This window comes from Colius striatus, chromosome Z (assembly GCF_028858725.1).
Source record: "Colius striatus isolate bColStr4 chromosome Z, bColStr4.1.hap1, whole genome shotgun sequence".
NCBI classification, from domain to species: domain Eukaryota; kingdom Metazoa; phylum Chordata; class Aves; order Coliiformes; family Coliidae; genus Colius; species Colius striatus.
In genome coordinates, this window is record NC_084790.1 from 77,595,375 (window position 1) to 77,616,785 (window position 21,411).

The window sequence follows — 21,411 nt, forward strand, 5'->3', positions numbered from 1 at the left end:
AATAACAGTTTAATTGAAATAAAATATAATTGTGATTAAACGGAATATAAGAAAGAGAAACAAATCCCTAGCTTCTTGTGCACCTGCTTGCTGACAGAGTCTGGGAAAATCCTTAACTTTGAGTACATGCGACAACTTAGCAACAACTAAACTATCTGTGTCTTGACAACATTATTCTCACACTAAATCCAAAACATAACCCTATTTTAGGAAGAAAATTAACTCTATCTCAGCCAAAACAGGGACAAAAGGTAAAAACATTGTTTTAGTTTTGGACTTAAATAGAATGACAAGGAGCTTTTCAAAATTTCAGGTTTTTCTTCTGGCTATATAAGAAAGCAAAGCAACTTACCATTTATGTAAATATTTGAGAGTTCAGTGCAGGGTCACAAAGATGATGGAGTGGAGCATCTCCCTTATGATGAAAGGTTGGGTATACTGGGGCTCTTTAGCTTGGAGGAGACTGAGGGATGACCTCATTAATGTTTACAAACACAAAGGGTGGGTGGATGGAGCCAGGCTGTTCTCAGTGATGGCCAATGACAGGACAAGGGGCAATGGGTACAAGCTGGAGCATAAGAGGTTCCAAAGAAACAAAAGGAGAATTGCTTCACTGTGAGGGTGAGGGAGCACTGGAACAGGCTGCCCAGATGGGTTTTGGAGTCTCCTTCTCAAGAGGCATTCAAAACTCAACTGGACGAGTTCCTGTGAGACATACTCTAGGTGGTCCTGCTCTGGCAGGGGGATTGGACTGGATGATCTTTCATGGTCTCTTTCAACCCTTAAGGTTCTGTGATTCTGTGACTATTATCCAGCTTATATTGTTGATCTCTTTTTAAAAATGTCTTCTAGGTAAGAATTATGCTATCCTTGAAAAAATGAAGCTTCTGTAACTGGAATTGCATGTCTAAACATTTTCTTTTTTCAAAAGCTTAACACAGTTGGCACAGCATTTATTTTGAATTTCCTTTGCCAGAACTAATAAGGACATTTATTTTTCTAAACATGAATGCAGAGCAGACCTTCTGGAGGTCACAGTCTGAAGGCTGTTGAGTTTTGCTGCAATTGGTTCTGCATTGGTCGAGAAGATGTGTCATATAATATGTTTTTATGTAAAGGTTAGATAGAACTTGACTTAGACATTTGTTTTGTTTCAGTCATAACTTTAGAGTTGAAAGTTTTCTGCACATGATTCTAAAAATGGTTACTGTGGTACATGCAGTCTAAAACTGGACCAGTTTCTAGCTGTGTGATGAGTAATAAAACAAAAGTGATTTGAATTAGTAAATGTAACTTCAGTGTTTCTTTTGGTAATAAATGGAATACCGATAATACAAACTTTCTATACTTAGCCTCCTTGTCTCTTTCTCAGGCTTAAGCCTCTGTCACCTTGGTGTCTGGTGGGGTGATAGCTCACTCTGTATTTCCAGAGCAGAGAGCAGGGCTGTTCAGTTGCTGTGTATTTAGAGATAAATGCAGATCTAGGGTGTTGGCTGCCCTTCCAGTGTGCTTTTCCTTTCATCTGTTCTGAGACCTCTTTCTTAACCTTGAAGTGTCTGTCTAGTTTTAACTTGTCCATGTGAAAATCTTGAGTTTTGAAATAAAGCCACCTGTGTGGCAGTGGAAAGATTTAGATCTGCAGGCTCAGCAAGCTGGATTTTCTGAAGAGTAGACTGTTAAGCTAATGATCTAGGCCTACCCGAGTTGTGGTACTGCATGCTGATCTCATACTTCCATGTAGTGTGCATTTGTTTTGGGGGAAGTAATGCTGTGAGTGAGAGGAACTATTCATTCGATGTGTGGATTCTATCAGAATGAAGATTTTATTGTGTGGTTATGGGTGTTTCGAACTCTTAGTGAGTTTTAGTGGAAATAAAAAATCTCACCACCTGCATGGGTATGAGTGATGACTTCTCCAGAATTAATTCCAGATAAGAAAAATACAGATAGAATAAGTGATGGATAATGTGACTGAAGTCCACTGAGGGAGATGTACTGGACAGCAGGGAAAAAAATCCCAAGACTATCATCATTTATCAGCACTCCTGGCTGACTAGGGAGGTCCCATCTGATTGGAAGTCAGCCAATGTAACACTCATATAAGAAGGGATGGAATGACCTTGGAAATTACAGGCCTGGAAGTTTGACTTCAGTGCTATGGAAGCTGATGGAGAAGGTCATCCTAAGTTTTGTTTTGCAGCACATGGCAGGACAACATCAGGCCCAGTCAGCATGGGTTTATGAGGGGCAGGTCCTGTTTAACAAACCTGATCTCCTTCTGTGACAAGACGATGTGCTTATTGGATGAAGGAAAGGTTGTGGATATTGTCTACCTTGATCTTAGTATGGCATTTGACACTGTTTCCCACAGCGTTCTCTGAGGGAAACTGACTGTTCTTGGTTTGGATGGGTATACACTTTCCTGGGTGAAAAACTGGTGAGGTGGTGGAATCCACTGAGTTATGGTCAATGGAGTTAAATCCAGTTGGCAGCTCGTCACGAGTGGTGTCCCCCAGGGCTCAGTGCTGGGGCCATTCTGTTTAACATCTTATTAATGATCTGAGTGAGTAGATAGAGTGCACCCTTAGTAAATTTGAAGATTACAGCTAGCTGGGTAGAAGTGTCGATCTGCTTGAGGATAGGGAAGCTCTACAGAGAGATCTAGATAGGCCGGATGGCTGGGACAAGGCCAATGCCATGAGTTTCAATAAGGCCAGGTGCTGAGTCCTGTACTTGGGCCACAACAACCCCCAGCAGTGCTACGGGCTTGAGGAGGAGTGCCTGGAAAGCTGCCAGGCACAGGGGGACGTGGCACTGTTGGTTGACAGCAGCTGAACATGAGCCAGCTGTGTGCCCAGGTGGCCAAGAAGGCCAATGGCATCCTAGCCTGTACCACATGAAGAATGACTGAGGGCTCTGGGGCTGTTTAGCCTGGAGAAAAGAAGGCTCAGGGAGACCTTATCACTCTCTACAACAACCTGAAAGGAAGGTAAAGCGTGGCAGGAATTGGTCTGTTTTCCCTAGTAGCAAGCAATAGGACAAGAGAAAATGGCCTCAAGTTGCACCAGGGGAGGTTCAGGCTGGATATGAGGAAGAATTTCTTTGCTGCAGAGTGGGCTGCCCAGGGAGGTGATGGAGCCACCATCCGTGGAGTGGTTTAAGAGATGGATAGACGTTGGACTTAGGGAAATGGTCTAGTGGTTGACAGAGCTGGGACAAAGGCTGGCCTCTTCCAGCTGAAATGATTCTATAATACGGACTTAAAATATTAAGGAAACAAACTGACATTTTAAGGAGTTAATATTTTTAAATGATGTTGCATAGTGATAGTATGACCATCCAAAGTGAACTGGTTATTTTCTGATAGTGATTCTGTGTGACTGTAAGCTAGGGCAAGGGAAAGAATGAATGGTGAGGGAAAGGAAAGTCACTAAAATAGGAACTTCCTAAACTGACATTACTGGAGCTACTGCTGTTATTCAGTTTAGATGGTCTCTGAAAATAAGGGCTAATTTTGATCCAAATTGATTATTTGGTAATTAGTTATTTGATGCAGTAGTCAATCATGAGTAATTCTGATTCTTGGATAACCAATGTATTGGCTAGTGATTTAGGATTATAACTTCTGTGCTCTGATAAACTTGTAGTTCCTTGGTGACTTAAAGTCACCACATAATTTGGTTGTTAAAACAATCATTGCTCTGTTCTCAGTCTGCAGCTCTAGACCTCCTCTTGTTCTTGTAACACAAAAGAGTATTCATAGTATACCTCAAAAAAATTGGAAAAGCCTCAAATATTGAGGTTCGAAAAAGGCAACAAAGAAGTTCAAAGAACTGTGTAGAAGTATGGCACGTGTAAGAAGGTTCATAGCAGTTTCTGTAGTCTCGTGCTCATGGATGGTTAAGTAATACAAAGCTTTTCGCGCTTTATTGTCACTATGCAGCGGTGAAGCCATTCACTGTATCAGGAAGCTTGTAAACTGAGACTGGCAGCCACAATTGGAGGCAACAAATATATGATTTTGTTAAAATAGAGATGTATTTTCCTGAGGATGATAACAAGGAAGTTGTTTGAGTAATTGGAATTGGGTAATATTCATTTCAGTAACTATGATTAAGTCAGGGGTGGAAAGAGTGTGTGGTTGCAGGTTGTCAAAAGCACAGGAGGGTAGGGATGGACAAGTGACCTGAGTCAGAGAACTAAATGAACAGAGCATTTGAACTTTCTCCTCACAGACATGGAGAGACTAGGTCTTTCCTGCGAGATCAGGCTGTGCAGGGAAATGGGGATTCTAGAGCACCTTAGGCAAGATTGAGAAGTAGAGAGAGAATTTTTAACTTCTGATGATTTGACAATAGCAGTCTCATGTGAAATGGCTCTTTAGGTAAGTTTTCTCTTGGCATGTGGAGCTACTTCACTGGCTAAAGAAAAGATAGCAAAAAATTGCAATTCCTACTGAAATGCCTAGCCCTGGGTGAACTGTGGCTTACTTTTGTCTGTTAGGGAAACAAATCTTCCTGTGAGGAAATTTGGGAAGTAAACGATATTTAACTTTTATGGAGTTTTCTTCTTCAACCATCGTCTTTTTCTAACGTGACGGACTAGTGCTTGGCGGCTCCTCTGCTGTTGCTGTTAAATGGTGTTTTCTCTCCTAGGGTTTGGACGTGGCAGAGGGAGAGGAGCGGGGAGGTTTTCAGCCCAAGGCATGGGGTAAGAAACATGGAGAGCACAGATTTTGGCAAGGATCAAACTTGGTGGCAATACACAGCAACAAAATTGCCACTGTATGTATTCATATTGCTGTATGTTTGATAAGTCAATAAGAATACAAACAAAAAAGTCACAAATCTGTTAGATTAAGGGATTACTTTTTGGTCTTGAACCAGTATTTCTAGCTAGACACCTATACAAAGCTAACGTTTGTTCATTCAATGTTAAATCTCAAACTTGGAGAAGTTTGTACGTACCAGTAGCAGCCACAGAGCGCCTTGGAGGCTGACAATTCTGTGTGGTGTGTATACTCCTAGGTAATTTAAAAACAAATTTGTTTCAGAGTAATGTAGAGATGTGCAAGTTCTCTATAAACGCAGAAAGTCTAGCAATTATAAACCATCTCCTGTTTTTGAGGTTTAGCTGTTTGGACATATATGGACCCTAAAACAGAATCAAAGTAAGTTACTTGGTAGTTCTAAAGTTTTTTCTCAGTTTTATGGGAACAACTTTCTTCATAGAAGTGTTGTCTCCACTACTTCCACTCAGTGTTTGTCTTGAATGACATTTCATGTAATATCAGTGATGTCATGATGAACAGAAGGCTCGTTCTACTTCTCTGATAATCCTTCTTGTTCATACTTGTAAATGATAAACTGAAAAGAGATTTTTCTTCAGTAATCATTCCTCACCTTTTAGATGCATCTGTGTGTTTGGGCATTGGTATCAGGAGTGCATTCTGAAATAATCTTACTGCTGTTCCGCCTCCTGTCCTGTGCAGGTCTGGTGCTCTGAAAGGACATGATACTGGTTTCTCATCAGTCAGCCACCGGCTGAGAGGGGCTTATCGTTGTGCATATAAGCTAATGCTTTATAGGACTGGGAGGAGTAGGTATGCTGTTAACTGCTTTTTCAGGAATTGTTGAGTTTCAGTTTCTCTACAGTATTTTTTTTTCCAGTCTCCTTGCTTTTTTCTCCTTCTTTTCTCTTTTCTTCCTTTTTTATCGGTGTCTGCTCATAGAGGAAAGATTTTCTTTTTGAAAACCAAAACTATCAAGATAAAATATGTGGAAATCAAGATGTTTAATACAACTTCAGCTAAAAGTGATGACACTTGTGTTCATTGAATGACCCATGTGTTCTCTTCCATTTCTTGACTTTTAAAACTCCAGGACATTTAACCCTGCAGACTATATGGAATCCTCTGCCACTGATGGCTTTGGGACAAAATCAGAGATTTGGGAGACTGGTCAGAATGATGCAGATGATGGAACTGGTAAGAGGCTTCAAGAGGTGGAAGGACTGGAATGCAGATCTGTAGCAAATTGCAGTTAAGATACATATTTTATTAGTGTTAGTTCTGAAACTGTGAATACGTCTCAAGGTACACAGATCTTAATTCATTTTTATAGCTGAACTGCTACTAATGTGCAGAGCACATGCTGTAGTCTGGTTAGAATGAAGGGAAGGCAATTTGTGATTTTTTTTGTTTCAGTACTTAGGACTGAGAGACAAAGGGATTTGAAGAGTTCTTGGAAGAACTTTGATATGTGAAGAACTGTTTAGGTGTCTTAAGTACTGCTTAAGAGCTCACCTAATGTGCCTAAGAAATGTGAGTCCCACTAAAAATGATTGGTGTGCAGGCATTAAGCAATAGGGTATGAATAGCTAAATAGGAAAAGAAAAGAAAAACTTTTAAGAACGTAAATCCAGTCAGTGATGCTGAGATGGCTTTGGAAACCCTACCTGTACAAATCAAGAATGTAAACCTGTGAGTATTTTGGATGGAGAAGAGTTTCAGGTTCTGCTGCTTTTGAAGAGAAGAATTATTAACTAAAGCGTGAGTAGGCACTTGAATGGAAGCCAAAAGAACAGTCTGTCTGCCTGAAGATAGAAGGAACTCTGTGTTTGTATGTGAAGTTTTGAGTATGAAGTACATACTCCTGGCTAAGGGCAAGAAGCAGATATGGTTTGGAAACGAACCACTTAACAGCAGCTCGTGATTCAAAGTTGAAGAATATGACCTGCTTGTCTGTGAACGGGAAAACAGGATACTTTGCTACTTCCATATTCTGTGACAGGAGATGAAGACAAAAGAAAGTCTGTCTCAGGAAGGAGAAATTCATGTATGTTGTTGTCCACACTTTGGAACTACTGAGTGGTAGAAGAGACTTTTTTGAACTCCAGCAAAGGGTAACTCTTTTGGTCTCTTCAATGCTGAAGCCTACTTGTGATGTTTTTGTCAACCACTCTGTCAAGTGTGGAGGACTGATACTAGAGGCCAGGGTGTACTCTGTTGAGCTCTGCTATGAGCTGCTTGAGATGCAGCTTTCTGAACCTCTTACAAGCCATTTTCCACTTAAACAGAGGAGATAATAACAGGCTCAGAGTCTAGGAGGGCTTATGAGACATCTGTTTTGTCCCTCTGAGTGCCTTCTAGTCCTTTGTGGGAGAGTATAGTAATGCTTATTGAAAGGGATATCTCTTGCCAAATACTGTGTCTTTCCAAGGAATTAACTTTTTAAGTGACTTGATGGTATCACACAAACAGAAATGCAGCTCTTACTTTCACTTAGGTTAGTTTATCAAATAAGTTTATCAACTAATGAGTTAGAAGGACACCTAATGACTTGAAAATTCCCTGAGGAATACCAATACTGGTGTTTGCTCATGTGGGAATGGAGAGCAGAGTATGTTGTCACAAGTTTTGAAGAAGCCATAAGGTTAATTAACTAAAGGAAGACATACAAGAAAGGCATGAGGAGACTGGACTAGAGGCAGCAGATTGGCTGGTTAGTTACCAATAAAAGCAACTGGAAGACTGTGGCTTATGAATGACTTGGACTTATACTCTGTTTCCCAAGTGGACTCAAATGTTTCCTAGATCTTCACTGCTAACTCTGAGTAGCCTTTATGCGCCTCCCCTATGGCAACCCATAACTACGAAGATGATTAGGGAACTGGAACATCTCTCTGATGAGGAAATGCTGTGAGACCTGGGGCTGTTCAACCTGGAGAAGACTGAGGGGAGATCTTACCAATGCCTAAAGGACAGTTGTTGAGAGGATTGGGCCAGTCTTCTCTTCTGTAGTGCCCAGTGACAGGATGAGGGGTAATGGTAACAAGTTGGAACACAGGCAGTTTCATTTGAACATGAGGAGAAACTTCTTTGCTGTTGAGGTAAGGGAGCCCTGGCCCACGCTGCTCAGAAAGGTTGTAGAGTCTCCTCTGGAGATTTCCAAACCCTCCTGGACACGTTCATGTATTCCTTGACTGAGGAGAACTTGCTTTAGCAGGGAGGTTAACTGGATGATCTCTAGAGGTCCATTCCAACCCCTACCACTATGGGATCTGTGAACCTCTCTTCCTTCTTTATAGGCATCTCCTCACTTGCCAGTAGTGGAAGAAGTCTGCCTGGAAACATGAGTAGCTTGTTGTTGGTAAACAGATCTCTGTAAAAAATATGAATGTGACTACATGAGGATTTTGCTGCTGAGCAAACAGTGGTGGAAAACAAAAGCATACTAGTTGACGTGTGCTGATCTTCAGTAACACAAGACTATGTGTGGAATGTTGGGAAGCATAGTATGCAGAGTGTTTGAGAAGGTATTAGGAATTTTGCTTGGCCCCATCAGGTTTATGGTTCTTAGGGATGTGAGTGAGTGTCAGTGTGGGGAGTTTCTGCAAAATCATTTGGTTGCTGGAAGTTTAAGGTAAGCTAGTTAAGCATGAATGTTCTTTTTGGGCACTAACTAACTTGTTGCTGCTAATCTTAATTTAGTTTCAGTGCAAATGAGATAGACACCATAACTGACAAAAGAAAAATGTCTATATGAAGAGTGTTGTGTTTTAGTGTTTCTTCTTCAGGCAAGTGTAGCAATGTCTGAAATAAGTCCCCAAGCCAAAAAGATATCTTTAAAAGAATAGGCTTTACAATTGAATAATTTTTTTGTCTGAGAAGGAAGCAGTGTCAGTCTTTTGATGGAAAACATCTTGAGGGTTATTAAAGGAGGATGCAACTGGAGTAGTAGTTTTGAAGTGGGAGCTCTGGGAAGCAAGGTAGAAGCAGCAGTAGGGGGAAAGCATGGCAGACAAGACATGGAAACAGATTGTACAAAGTTAAGCAGGTCATTTGGCTTATTCATCGCAAATATTACTTTTTACTTGCTGGGGGTTTTTTTCCCCTTAGTTGACAGTGCTGTTATCTTAGTTACAAATCAGCAGTCCCAGTAATAAATAAGTCACCAGTGGGGAGTTACTAAAGATGTGAATGAGGGTATATGAAAATCCATAAAGCCTGCAATGGGCTAAAGAATGATATCAGATAACAGTATACACGGAGAAGGGGCAGGATGGAAATTGCTCTCTTTATTTGGCATTACCCAGCCTCATTTATTCTTTAATCTAAAAGGAAGGAAAATAAAATTAGCTCAGAGCAACTACTTGGAAAAGTAATGTCTTACTGCAATTATATTTAAAGGAGACTGGCCAGCTACTTGGAGAAACAAAACTAGGTTGTTTATCATAATGTTTTCAGAAGACATGATTGGAACTCTCTGTGGAGTTTTAAGTATTCTCTCTTTAAGCCAGTGCTGGGAAATGATCAACACTTTCAATTAAAAAGAAATACACTATTTGTTTCCAAAATATCATCCCTGTACATGCTATGAAAGTGTTTTAGAACCTCTTGTCCTAACTGGTTGTGGATGCCAGGGGAGTCACAGTAGCCTGGATGAAAGGTGTTTCTAGGAGCAGGATGTTGTAATCCTATAGGAAAGCTGACTGGTATTGTGGAAGTAAAATTTAGTGTTGTTGGTTGAAATGGAAAGAGTAAAGAATGGATCTTTAGTGGTTCATAACGCTTAAGTGTAGTTGTATGCCGAATAATTCAGCATTGCTTTTCCTGCATCCTGCTTTTTATAGAACTAATGTACAACTTAAAGAGAAGGGACGAGTAGGATGCAGCAAAATGACCAGTCTTCATCCAAAAGGAAGTAAACTTCAAACAGTGTGATTTAACATTTTCTTACAGACAGGGTGTTCAGTCTCTTGTATTTTTTTTAAATACACTAGACAGATCCTGAGCAATAGATCACAGCAGTTCTTATATATAAATAATGTTGGGAGCAGTCACTTCTCAAAATAGGTCATAAAAATGGGGTTGTGTTCTGGTAATACCTTGATACCCCTACTTTGGTAGAGTTTCATAAGTTTCACAGAAAAACTTCCGTTTTTATCTTAGTTATGGGCAGTCTTAAATTACTCAGAAACTGAAGAATGATGAGAAAAAAAAATAGTGTAATTCTCAGGAGGGAAGAAGGGAATTGTGTAGCTTGGAATTAACAAGGAAGTTGTTTTGATCTTTTTTTAAGACTGGTGTAAGTTGCAATATTTTAAGGAAATATTCAGGTCATTTCCAGAAGGAAAGGATTAATACATAGGTTTGAGATAGGGGGGGGAAAATACTGTAAAGCTGATATGTATGGTTGATTATTCTTAAATATGAAAAGAAAAATCAATGTGACAGAAACTGAGAAACTGGATAAAAATAGCTAAAGACTTACCAAAACCAGATTGGGGTGTATACTTCTGATTGACTTCATAACTTTCTAAGAAAGAGTCACAGCCACCTATACTGAAATTACTGTGACAAGGATCATGGAAAAGACAAAACATCATTTTGGTGGAAAGCAGAGAACTTGTACTTCAGAATGCTTTGCAAGGCATGGGGAAAGGGTTGGGAAGAGGATATAGAGTTACAATAATGCCAGGGTGGATTTTGAACTAAAAGAAAATTGTCACGTTTGTGGCATCAATAGGAGGAATGTATTAGTAAACTGGATTTAATGCAAAGGAGAGCATAGTAATAATTGTGGCTGGAAGAATTGAGTTGGGAAAGTAAAGTGTTACTGAGCAATAACAATAAACTTAGCAGCTTTGTATTGTGGTTTAACACCAGCTGGAAACTAAGTCCCATACAGCTGTTTGCTCACTTTCCCCAGGTAGGATGAGGAAGAGAATCTGAAAGGTAAACATGAGAAAACTTGTGAACAGTTTCATAGGCAGAGCAAAATCTGTGTGTACAAGCAAAGCAAAATAAGGTACTCATTCAGCATTTCCCTTGGGCAGGCAAGTGTTCAGCCATCTCCAGGAAATCAGGACTCCATCACATATAGTGGTTATTTGGCAAGGCAGATGCCATCACTCCAGATGTCCTTCCTTCTCCCAGCTCTATGTGCTGAGCATGATGCCATATGGCTTGGGCTATCTCTTGAGTGAGTTGGGGTCAGCTGTCCCAGCTGTGTCCCCTCCCAACTTCTTGTGCACCCCAAGCCCACGCACTGGTGGGGTAAGAGGCAGAAAAGGCCTTGACTCTGTGCAAGGCCCTCTCAGCAATAGTGAAACATCCCAGTGTTATTACCGTTTCCAGCACAAATCTAAAACATAGCCCCATACCAGCTACTGTGAGGAAAATTCTCTCTGTCCCAGCCAAAACCAGCAGAGGTGCGTAAACTACTAAAAGAGTGAAGAGTGAAGTTCAGTAGAAAGAGTAAGTGCAGAGAACCATGTTCATAAGTAAGATACATGTTTAAACTGAACATCAGGAAAATGTCCCAAGTATTATTCCAGATGGATTCTATCTCTCAAAGATGATGAGGAAAGCAGGTGATCTGAGCTTCCCTTGTTAGAGTTCTGGCACCAGCAGATTTGTCTTCTGCAGAGGCAGGCCTTGCATTGACTGATTGGAGGTAAATAGAAGCAGGGCAAATACCAGTATATAGTTCTTTAAAGAAGAAATAACAGAGGAAGCAGCCCTGTGCTGGTCAGGGGAAGGGAAAGAAAATCAACTGTTTCTCTTCAGAATGCTGCTCATTGAACTTTTCCTCCTTTCCAAAATTTCTGTGGAAATATGTGGATTAATCTGGAAATTGGAGACATTGTAGTAATTTTGCTGTGCTCAGGTATGATTATTAGTTACTTTGTGGGAGAGTAGCCCTGAGTAATGCTTATTGAAAGGGAGATCTCTTGCCAAATACTCTTTCCAAGGAATTAACTTTTTAAATGACTTGATGGTATCACACAAACAGAAATGCAGCTCTTACTTTCACTTAGGTTAGTTTATCAAATAAGTTTATCAACTAATGAGTTAGAAGGACACCCAATGACTTGAAAATTCCCTGAGGAATACCAATACTGGTGTTTGCTCATGTGGGAATGGAGAGCAGAGTATGTTGTCGCAAGTTTAGAAGAAGCTGTAAGGTTAATTAACTAAAGAAGGAAGACATACAAGAAAGGCATGAGGAGACTGGACTAGAGGTAGCATGATGAAATGTCCCGATTAGGGGTTGTTTGGTAAAATGTGAGCAGGAGATATTTCAGGCAACTATATATTACTGCGCAGAGCCAGCCCAGAGCAGATGTTACCTTGCTCAGGACCTACCAAATCATTTTGGTTCCAAGGTATAAAATGCCCCCTACTCTTCACCCCACTCTGTATTTCTTTGTGGTAGGTCTGTTCACCGCACTGGATTCAGTGCCGTTTGACCCTTCTCTGCCCAAGATGCTGCTTTCTAACGGTATACAAAGTAAAAAAAGCAAAGCAGTGATGCAGTGATGACATTAGTATGACCTGGTTTTGATGCTGTCTTCAGGTGTGTTGTTTCTGCATGAGTGTGTCTCAGAGGGTTTCTGGTTAAGGAAATGGCGATGATTAAAGCACTCTTTTTTTACTATTTTACCTTATCGAAGGTGATGGTATGTGGTAGTTTGACCCTGGCTGGATGCCAAGTGTCCACCACACCGCTCTATCACCCACCTCCTCAGCAAGCCAGGGAAGGGGAGAAAATAGGATCAGACACTCGTGATTGAGATAAAAGCAGTTTAATAGAGAAGCAGCAAAGCCACGCACACGGGAAGCGAAGCAAAAGCAGATGAAGCTGTTACTCTGTATTTCCCATCAGCAGCGCTGTCCGGCCACCTCCCGAGAAGCAGGGCTGCGGTACGCGTCATGGTTGCTTTTGGAAGGCCAGAAATGAATCTTGGCCCCACTTCCTGCTCCTCTCCCCCAGTTTTTATTACTGAGCTGACGTCATATGGTATGGAATATCTCCTTGGTCAGCCTGGGTCAGCTGTTCTGGCCGTGGTCCGTCCCAAGATTGTGCCCACCCACAGCTGTTGGTGAAGGTGGGGGAAGGAATGCTGGAGAGACAGCCCTGATGCAGTGTGAGCAGTAGTCATAATATTGGTATCAACAGTAAGCACAGCACTGCAAGAGCTACTGTGGAAAGTCACTACCATCCCAGACCCGTTACATGGTAGCACAAACTTTGCTGCTGGTGTTATCTTTGCTTATGGTTGTATAGTTCAAATGAAGACTAGTTCTTGCCTGAATAACCTTCCCTATGCCTACCCTCGTGCACAATGCCTTCAGCTCCTTTATTGCTCTTGCGTGTCTGTACCTATAGTTTCCTATGGAGGGAGTCAGATTTTTGCATCATAGAATCGTTTCTTGTAGTTTCCACATTGCCAAATAAACTGCCACAAGTTATAGGAAGAAGCGTCTTGCAGCTACAGTGGATCTTATTGACTCTTCTGCTGCCATTATTTGAATTATATATGTTTTGAAATAAGGTTACTCTATCAGGTGAAGGGATTGTGGTTGTTCTGCCCTGAGGAGTTAATGGGTTGGAAAGGAGCCTGCATAGGCATAGCTTGGGTCTGCAATGTGAAGGTGTTCAAAGTAGGATTGTGGATGTCAGAGGAGATGGTGTGGTTGTGTTTTGTTCTGGGTTTGTATGACATTCTGCATGAAACTGGGAGATCCTGTGGAAGGGTTGAGTAACCTCTCACTGTCATTGGGGACATGGGAAGAAGTTCTTCCAGTGTTTGCGATTAATCACTCATTGCAGAGATGTGTTTGTGCAAATTTTGTCTGGTACTGTAGCGTCTGAGAAACTCCTGAAATCAGAAATTAAAGGGAGGAATAAAAACCCCAACCCTCTCAAAGTTGTAAATCTTCAGACCAGTTTTCTAGAGCGTCCCATGTTTCTGACCGCCATCTCCTCACTTTGTGTTCCGCTAATAATGAAAACAGAACGGCTTATAAAGCAGAACGGTTGAAGTAGGACATTGCACTTTCAGCTTCTAACTATTTTCTTTCCTTCCCCAAATTACAATAGGAGCATGGAAAAATTCGATAGAAGAATGGACAGCGGAAGACTGGAATGAAGATGTAAGTGTACCTTGTTGGATAGACCTATTGATTACTCATTCATCAGAGTTTCTTTGATGTCTTCAAAAACTAAATGTTTCAAGTCATTATTTGCTGTGTGCATGCTATGGCGTTTCTTCCTGTTTCATACCGTAGTTCCTGTTTAAAATATATGTATTTAGATAAGCTTATTTTAAAAATAAAATGGAATCAATAAATATTAATTTCTCTGACTGAGTGGACAGTACATAGGTAATAACATGTTAATTTTTGTCCCATATTAAGTGTGAATTACAATTTACTACTGCTCAATGCTGATGTGAAACTGCATACTTCCTCCTACTATTGTGTAGGGATTTAAAGCTGTATTGTCACAAGACTTCTACATAAAGAAGTACTGAAGCTTACTAACAACTTCAGACTCCTTATTTGATGCTTTTTGTTTGAAATGCACATAATTGTTCTGTTTAGTCCACTTCATGTTCACGATATTAAAAAAAAAGAGTTAGTAGTATGCTGAAGTTAGTACTGAATTCCTTCATTACTGTTGTTTCATCATGGTATGTTGCCTGAAATACTACAATGTTTTGGTTCTTGTTCTTTATCAGGCAAAAGATGTCTTCATATCTATAAAACATTGGGCATTTCTGACCATAATGTGGAAAAGTCGTATTTTTTCAATTATTCTATTAAAGTTAAGCACTTCAGGTTACAGGAAATATGGTAAGGAAAAGTTAGCTTTTGAGAAGTAATATTTGTAATTCAAGTTTATTTTTGGAAGGGTGAGAGATTGTCTTGGAAGTCATCCCTTTTGCCTTCTCCTCTTAAGGTGACAAGGTGATGTTGTCCCTAGAAATGAGTGATTTGTGTAACAAATAGGAAAACTCTGTCCTTGCCTAATGAGAGGGCTGTGTCTTTTGAGAAAACAAAAAGAAACTCTAAAATCCCTAGATTTTCTTTTATCAGTTATTGCCATCAAAAGCTGGCATCTTGTTTAAACTTGTCCTCTGTTTCTGCTGTCTACCTGAAAGTCCTGGTTGATGGCAAGCTAACCATGAGCCAGCAATGTGCCCTCGTGGCCAAGAAGGCCAATGGCATCCTGGGATGCATCAAGAAGAGTGTGGCCAACAGGTTCAGGGAGGTTCTTCTCCCCATCTCCTCTGCCCTGGTGAGGCCTCATCTGGAGTCCTGCATCCAATTCTGGGCTCCTCAGCTCAAGAGGGACAGGGAAGTGTTGGAGAGAGTCCAGCGCAGGGCCACCAAGATGATCAGGGGAATGGAGCGTCTTCCTCATGAGGAAAGGCTGTGGGAACTGGGGCTGTTTAGTCTGGAGTGGAGGAGACTGAGGGGGAATCTTATTAATATTTACAAGTATCTAAATGGTAGATGTCAGGAGGTTGGGGCATCCCTTTTTTATCTTGTATCTAGTGACAGGACAATAGGTAATGGGAAGAAGCTGGAACACAAAAAGTTCCATTTAAACACAGGGAAAAACTATTTCACTGTTGAGGTGAGGGAGCCCTGGCACAGGCTGCCCCGGGAAGATGTGGAGTCTCCTTCTCTGGAGCGCCTCAAAACCTGCCTGGACACATTCCTGTGTGACCTGATCTAGGTGACCCTGCTTCTGCAGAGGGGCTGGACTGGATGATCTGTAGAGGTCCCTTCCAATCCCTACCATTCTATGACTCGACTCTGTGACTCTATGATTCTATGATTCTATGCTAGAAGTGGACTAAAGGCTAACAAGGTGAAAGTTTCTGGTCTGATTTCTCACCGCTGTTCGGTGCTGGTACACTGCAGCATTTGGAGTCTGGGAGAGATGTTGGGCAATGCTAAGCAAGGATAGAATTTAAAAAACCTACTTATTAAACCTGGATAGATTGTAAGTGAATATTGAAAAATCAGGAGATGAAATCTCTAGCCTGTTGTTATTTTTTTTTAATTTAGAGGAAATCCCTGTAACCTAGGAGAAAGTTGTTCATTCACTAATGTTCAGAGTGAACAAAATGGCAAGCTGCAGATTCATTAGCCCAAAGCATGCCTGAGGAAAAAATAAAGAATTATTTCATCTGATTTAAAAGAATACAGCCCAGTACAGCTTGTGCCATTCAGGTAGATTTATGGGAAATAGCTCCCTTTCAAATAAACCTGGTCTTGATTTTTAAGTAAATTATGAGTTATATATGAAGCTAGAGTATGTCCTTGTAAGAGATTTGATTTACATCTCTTCTAAAAAATAATTACATGCTATCACAAAGGACATTAAGTGGATTAAAATCTTTGTCTTAGAAATTTGGGCAAAGAAATCTTTTGAAGGAGGCCCTTATTGTCTGTGGGTTTTTCTAGGAGGACTACAAAAGAATTCAGTCCCAGGCCACAAGCCATCCAGTGTCTTTATTTATCAATGGTATGGAAGTAAAAATAAAATTGCTGCTGAATAAAATGTGAAGGAAATCCAAAAAGTAATGGGAATAGCAATTAAAAGTAAGCCAGTCATGCAGAGAAATCTGGACGTGTGCTGGACTTGACCTGTTGAAAGTGCTTTAATACAGTGATAAGCCCATTTTATTTTATAGGAATAAGGGCACATGTCCAGAACAAGAGTCTGCTTTCTGCAAAGCAGCAACTGAAAACCTTTCAGGATTGTAGTAGATGATGAAAAAAGAGCAGCTCAGCACAATTTCCTAAATGATTTGATGAAAAAAAAAGCAGCACTTGTAATATTTTTACCTTTAGGTGCTCTTTCCTGTCTCTTAATCATTCTTTGTTTATATTTCTCAGTGTGGATTCTCCTAAACTTGGTTCTGAAGTACTGCATCCAATTATTGATGGCTTTTGCAGAGAAAAAATGTGGAAAACAGATGAAAATTAATTTACTAATTGGGAGAGGTCCTTGAGAGTGCAATTTTTAGTTTACTAACTCTGGAAAAGTTACTTTATTAGCATAGAGTGGACTCTGGTTTTAGCGTAGCAGACAAAAGCATTGTATGAACCTATGGCTAGAACATGGAGCTGCACATTTGAATGTATAGCAAACAATTCTGAAATATGAGTGCAAATTAAAATAACCAAGGAAACTGATGTGTTTGCTGTCTGCAGTCAAGGACCAGCTTTTTTTCTGGAGAATATTTTTATTTAAATGTGGTGTTCTCTAGTCAGGTACAAGCTACTAGCAAGTGAGTGAAATTAACTGTTGTTTGTTCTGAAGAGAATTAGATTTTTGCAGTTTGTTACTCCTGGCTGGAGTAACACTCACCTTTACCAGTGAGTGTTGAGCAAATATAGTAGGTTGTCAACATAGTCTTAAATGGAGTGGAAACTTGTTGCAATGGAAACAGGAAGTTGTATTTTGTTAGAGACGTACTCAGGGTATGGAGAATGAAGGACCTTAGAGATGATGAGATACTGTAGGTTGCTCTGGGCTTTCCTGCTAAAATTGTGGTCATGTTTTCCTGGCTAAAGTAAATAAAATTTAACTACAGAAACTATCAAAAAAGAGAAATAGGTTACATATAATTTGCTAGAAAGTTGGTGAGAGACAATGTTTTCTGTACATTATTGGTAGTTTTAGATTTTATTTGAAACAACAGTGACACTGCAAAAGAAACAATTGTATTTCAGCAGGAGTTTCCTTTACCAGGAAGCAGCTTGAGAACTCATTTTATTTCCTTTCCCTTCTGTACATCATATCAAAAGGGTGATAAGGTTTTGTTATTTTTTATTTGTTGATGCGGAGTTTTTATGACGATGCTGGAGTATATTTTCCTCACCTGTCACCTGGACTTAGGAGCTGGTAGCTAGTTGTTAAATATATTGTCTATTTGCTGATTGGAGAACGATTTTTATCATAGGAATAGGAGCTGAAAAGCACAGGCATTTCACTGCAGAAGGAGGAAATATCCTTGTGAGACTGTCAAATGACTTGCTACCATTCTTTCAGTTCTGTGAAAATGCCAGAGCTTCAGTGGAAGATTTGCCAGTGTAGTGTACGGTGAGCGTAAATAACTTTGTTAGGAGCCAATAATTTAGCTAAGAAATAGCTCAGTACATCTGCATAATAAAACTTTGGAGCTGCTGCAGAGTACAGTATGTGTTTTGACAAATGCCACGATCCCAGAACGTTTCTGAATTAGATGCTTGATGGGAGTTTGTGCTGGTGAGTTTACCACAGGATGTAGAGTAAACTTCAGTGCAGCCAAGCTGATAGCTAGAGACTTCTATTCTGCATGATGGTTCACTTGAAGAGAGCAATTCCTCTCTCATACATGAAGCACGCTGTTACATAGTCACAGACATCCTCAGGTTCTTCCATTTGCCTGGTTTTCATGATTTATCAGTCTTTTGGCTACAGTTGTTCTTATTCTGGGTTATTTGGATGTAAAGAGCTATTGACATCACAAATACCATAGACTGCTGCTCATGCCATCAGCTGATTTACTTGTACCATACAATGCAGGAGTCTCTTAACACTATGTTGTGGTTTTGCCCAGCCAGCAATGAAGCACCACAACAGTCTCTTGCTCGGTGCCTCCCATCCACCCCCAGCCTCATTAGGATGGCAGAGGCTCTAGCAAAATTGGAGGAAAAAAGGTAACCAAGGATGTTGTTGGTTGAGACAAAGGCAGAAACCTCCTCTTCTGATTTCTTCTTAAAAAGTGACCGTGGCGGCATCTAATTGTCTCAGCCCCAGCAGTGGGTCTGACTCAGAGCTGGGGGGAGTTTCGAGCAACTTCTTACAGGAGCCATCTTTAGAGCCCCTTCCCCATCACCAGAAATAGCTGTCATGTCAAACCATGACATACTACAAAAAGTACAGTACATATTGTTCTAAAATAACATGTACAGCAGACAAAGGGTTGAACAGCAGAGAAACCCCCTCTTTAATTGGAAATATGCTTCAGTTGAATCTTCTTTCTTGGTTTTGGTCAGTACATAGAGTGACAGAGTTGTGTTCAACTGTACAGGACAGAGTTGTGTTCAAGAAAGATGGCGTTAAAGTATCTTGTATTAGCAGCAAGAGAAGGGAAGGAAATGGAGGGAGGAACTGTTGTGGTACTAATCTTTTCATAACATGGTATTGCACGTAAGTGGGTACTAGGAGAGTGCATGAAGTATTTGAGCTGGAAATGGTTGCTCCCCTTCAGTCCTTCTTCTGCTTAAATCAACAGTGTTTTGTAGGAGAAACCCAATCCAGTGACTGTTTGGGGATACACATGCCTTCAGTAGACTTGCCTGTGGGATGGCAGATGAAATTGGTTCATCTCCCTGCTGTCCTTTAAAATGGGATGCTAGCAATGTGTGCGACTAAAAATACATAATTTTTTGGAAGATCTATATTCAAATGTCACATTTGGAAGGAACTAACTTTGTGTTTGCATAGGTCAGTTATTCTTTAGTCTAAATATAAAGTTACACCAAAGTAGTTAAGGGCGACTTTGTGCAAATTTAATTGAAAATATAACCATTATACACGCATATTTTTATCTTGTTCAGCCTAACCTAAAAACTTATTCTGGTCTATGCAAGTATTCCTGTTAACAGTAATGAATTAACCTGAGGAAGTTGTAGCTATTTAACTACTACTTTGGGTTTTTTTTAAAAACCTATGTAAAAAAAAAAGGCCAACAACTACCCTACAAAGTAAAATCACCCCCTTTCCACCCCAAAACCCCTACTAGCTCCCCCATCCCAGCTACTTGTGCAACTATCTATCTTTGTTGTAACAGCATGATGAAAACAGTACAGTTTTCTGCTGTGGATAGTCTGGTTATGATACTAAAAGCAATTATATGGGTCTCCCTTTATTATTTTCAAACTCATGCTTTTAGAGCCATTGGTTTAAGATGTTACTGCTACCTCTAGAAGAAATTTCAAGAAAGAACCACTAATGCTGTTTCATGGTACTCATTCCTGAGTGCAAACCTGCTGCTGTTGATGATGTGAGCTGAAATGCAAAGCATGGGGATGCATGGAATGAGGGGTACAATACAGTGTGTTAGATTTCTAACCACAAGGTTTATCAGAACTGCTCTATGGAGTTGTGAATTTTGTTTGTCCAAGGTGTCTTTACACTGATGTTATACTAGCCGTGACATTAATGACTTTCTACTTGTTTGTTTTCAGCTAAACTCTTGCTCAAATAGATGTAATTACATTGATATGCCATTGTGTGTGTGTGCTCAGGGATGAAATTTCCAAACAAGCAGTGAAATTAGTACTTGATTCTGTGGAGAGGGCTTTGCTGAAGTTTGATTATATATCACATATTATATATGTGTTTTTGTACTTTAACATAGAGCTGCAGCATAACTGGTAATTAATTGCATTTTAACTTCACCTTTTTCTTGAGAAGTATGTGACCAAGATGGAATTTCTGCAGATGTCACAGCAGTGAAGTGTGAGCATGTACATGATTAAAATAGCTCTTTTCCCCTCATATCTCTTTTTCAGCTTTCTGAAACAAAAGTCTTCACTGCTTCCTCTGTTCCAGCTGAGAATCATGTGACTCCTGGGCAAAAGTAAGCTCCACTTTCATGTTTGCCCTATACCTTAAAAACCTTCTGCTAGGTGAACTAATGTTAGCTTGCATATGTATAATATTGGCTAAAACACAGTGTGGCCCTGGTTGGAGATTGGCTGAGCTAATTTCAAAATTATGAAACCTTGTTTGCAGAGCATTGATTTCTTGGGTTCCTGTGCTTACTATGGAAGTGGAGCCAAATTTAGCAAATCCACAGGTGTAATGCTGAGAAGACTCTCTGTCTTTTGCACAAAGTATACTTTTAAGCAGGAGCAAAAGTAGCTTGGAAAATAACTTTTCTGCTGTTGAAAAGTAAGCTCTGGCTTTGCTGTCCAGAAAGTGGAGAGCCTGCTCCTGCTGGTGCAGGAAGTATTGAGAACATAGCACTTCGACAAACATCTTAACAGAAAAGCTTGTGTTGGTAAGAAGGTGAATTTCCTGGTAAGCATCACAATTACTTCACTGTGTTCAGATAGAGAAGAAAAATACAGCAGATAAAACTAATGCTAGAGGCAGTGTAGGCCCACTGATTGAGGTGGGTGCCCTGGTGACAGAGGATACAGAGAAGGTAGAGTTACTGAATGCCTTCTTTGTCTCTATCTGTACTGCTGGAGACTGTCCTCAAGAGCCCCAGACTCCTGAGGAAGTCAGGTTAAAGGAGGAGTTTTGTTTGGTCGATGAAGACTGGGCTAAGGATCAGTAGAGCACTCTGGGTGTACATGAATCTGTGGGCCCTGATGGGATGCACCAACAGAAGGTGCAGGAAGTCATTACTAAAGCACTCTCCATCATCTTCAGTAAGTCATGGAGAAAGGAGAGATGCCAGAGGACTGTAGGAAAGCAAATGTCACTCCAGTCTTCAGAAAGGGCAAAGAGGAGGAGCAGGGTAACTACAGACCGACCAGCCTCACCTCCATCCCTGGAAGGATGATGGAACGATTTATGCTGGGTGCTGTCTCCAGGCATTTAA

General features: G+C 40.4%; 1 protein-coding gene across 2 annotated transcripts in view; it reads left to right on the forward strand.

Moving 5' to 3' along the window:
* UBAP2 (ubiquitin associated protein 2) overlaps nucleotides 1-21,411 on the forward strand; it is a 152,434-nt gene that overhangs the window by 37,773 nt on the left and 93,250 nt on the right. For both annotated transcript variants that reach the window (XM_062017817.1, XM_062017818.1), the window contains exons 7-10: nucleotides 4,656-4,710; nucleotides 5,883-5,986; nucleotides 13,890-13,942; nucleotides 20,372-20,439. In XM_062017817.1, the coding sequence (XP_061873801.1) occupies nucleotides 4,656-4,710; nucleotides 5,883-5,986; nucleotides 13,890-13,942; nucleotides 20,372-20,439 (280 nt within the window). The remainder of the gene's footprint in view (nucleotides 1-4,655; nucleotides 4,711-5,882; nucleotides 5,987-13,889; nucleotides 13,943-20,371; nucleotides 20,440-21,411) is intronic.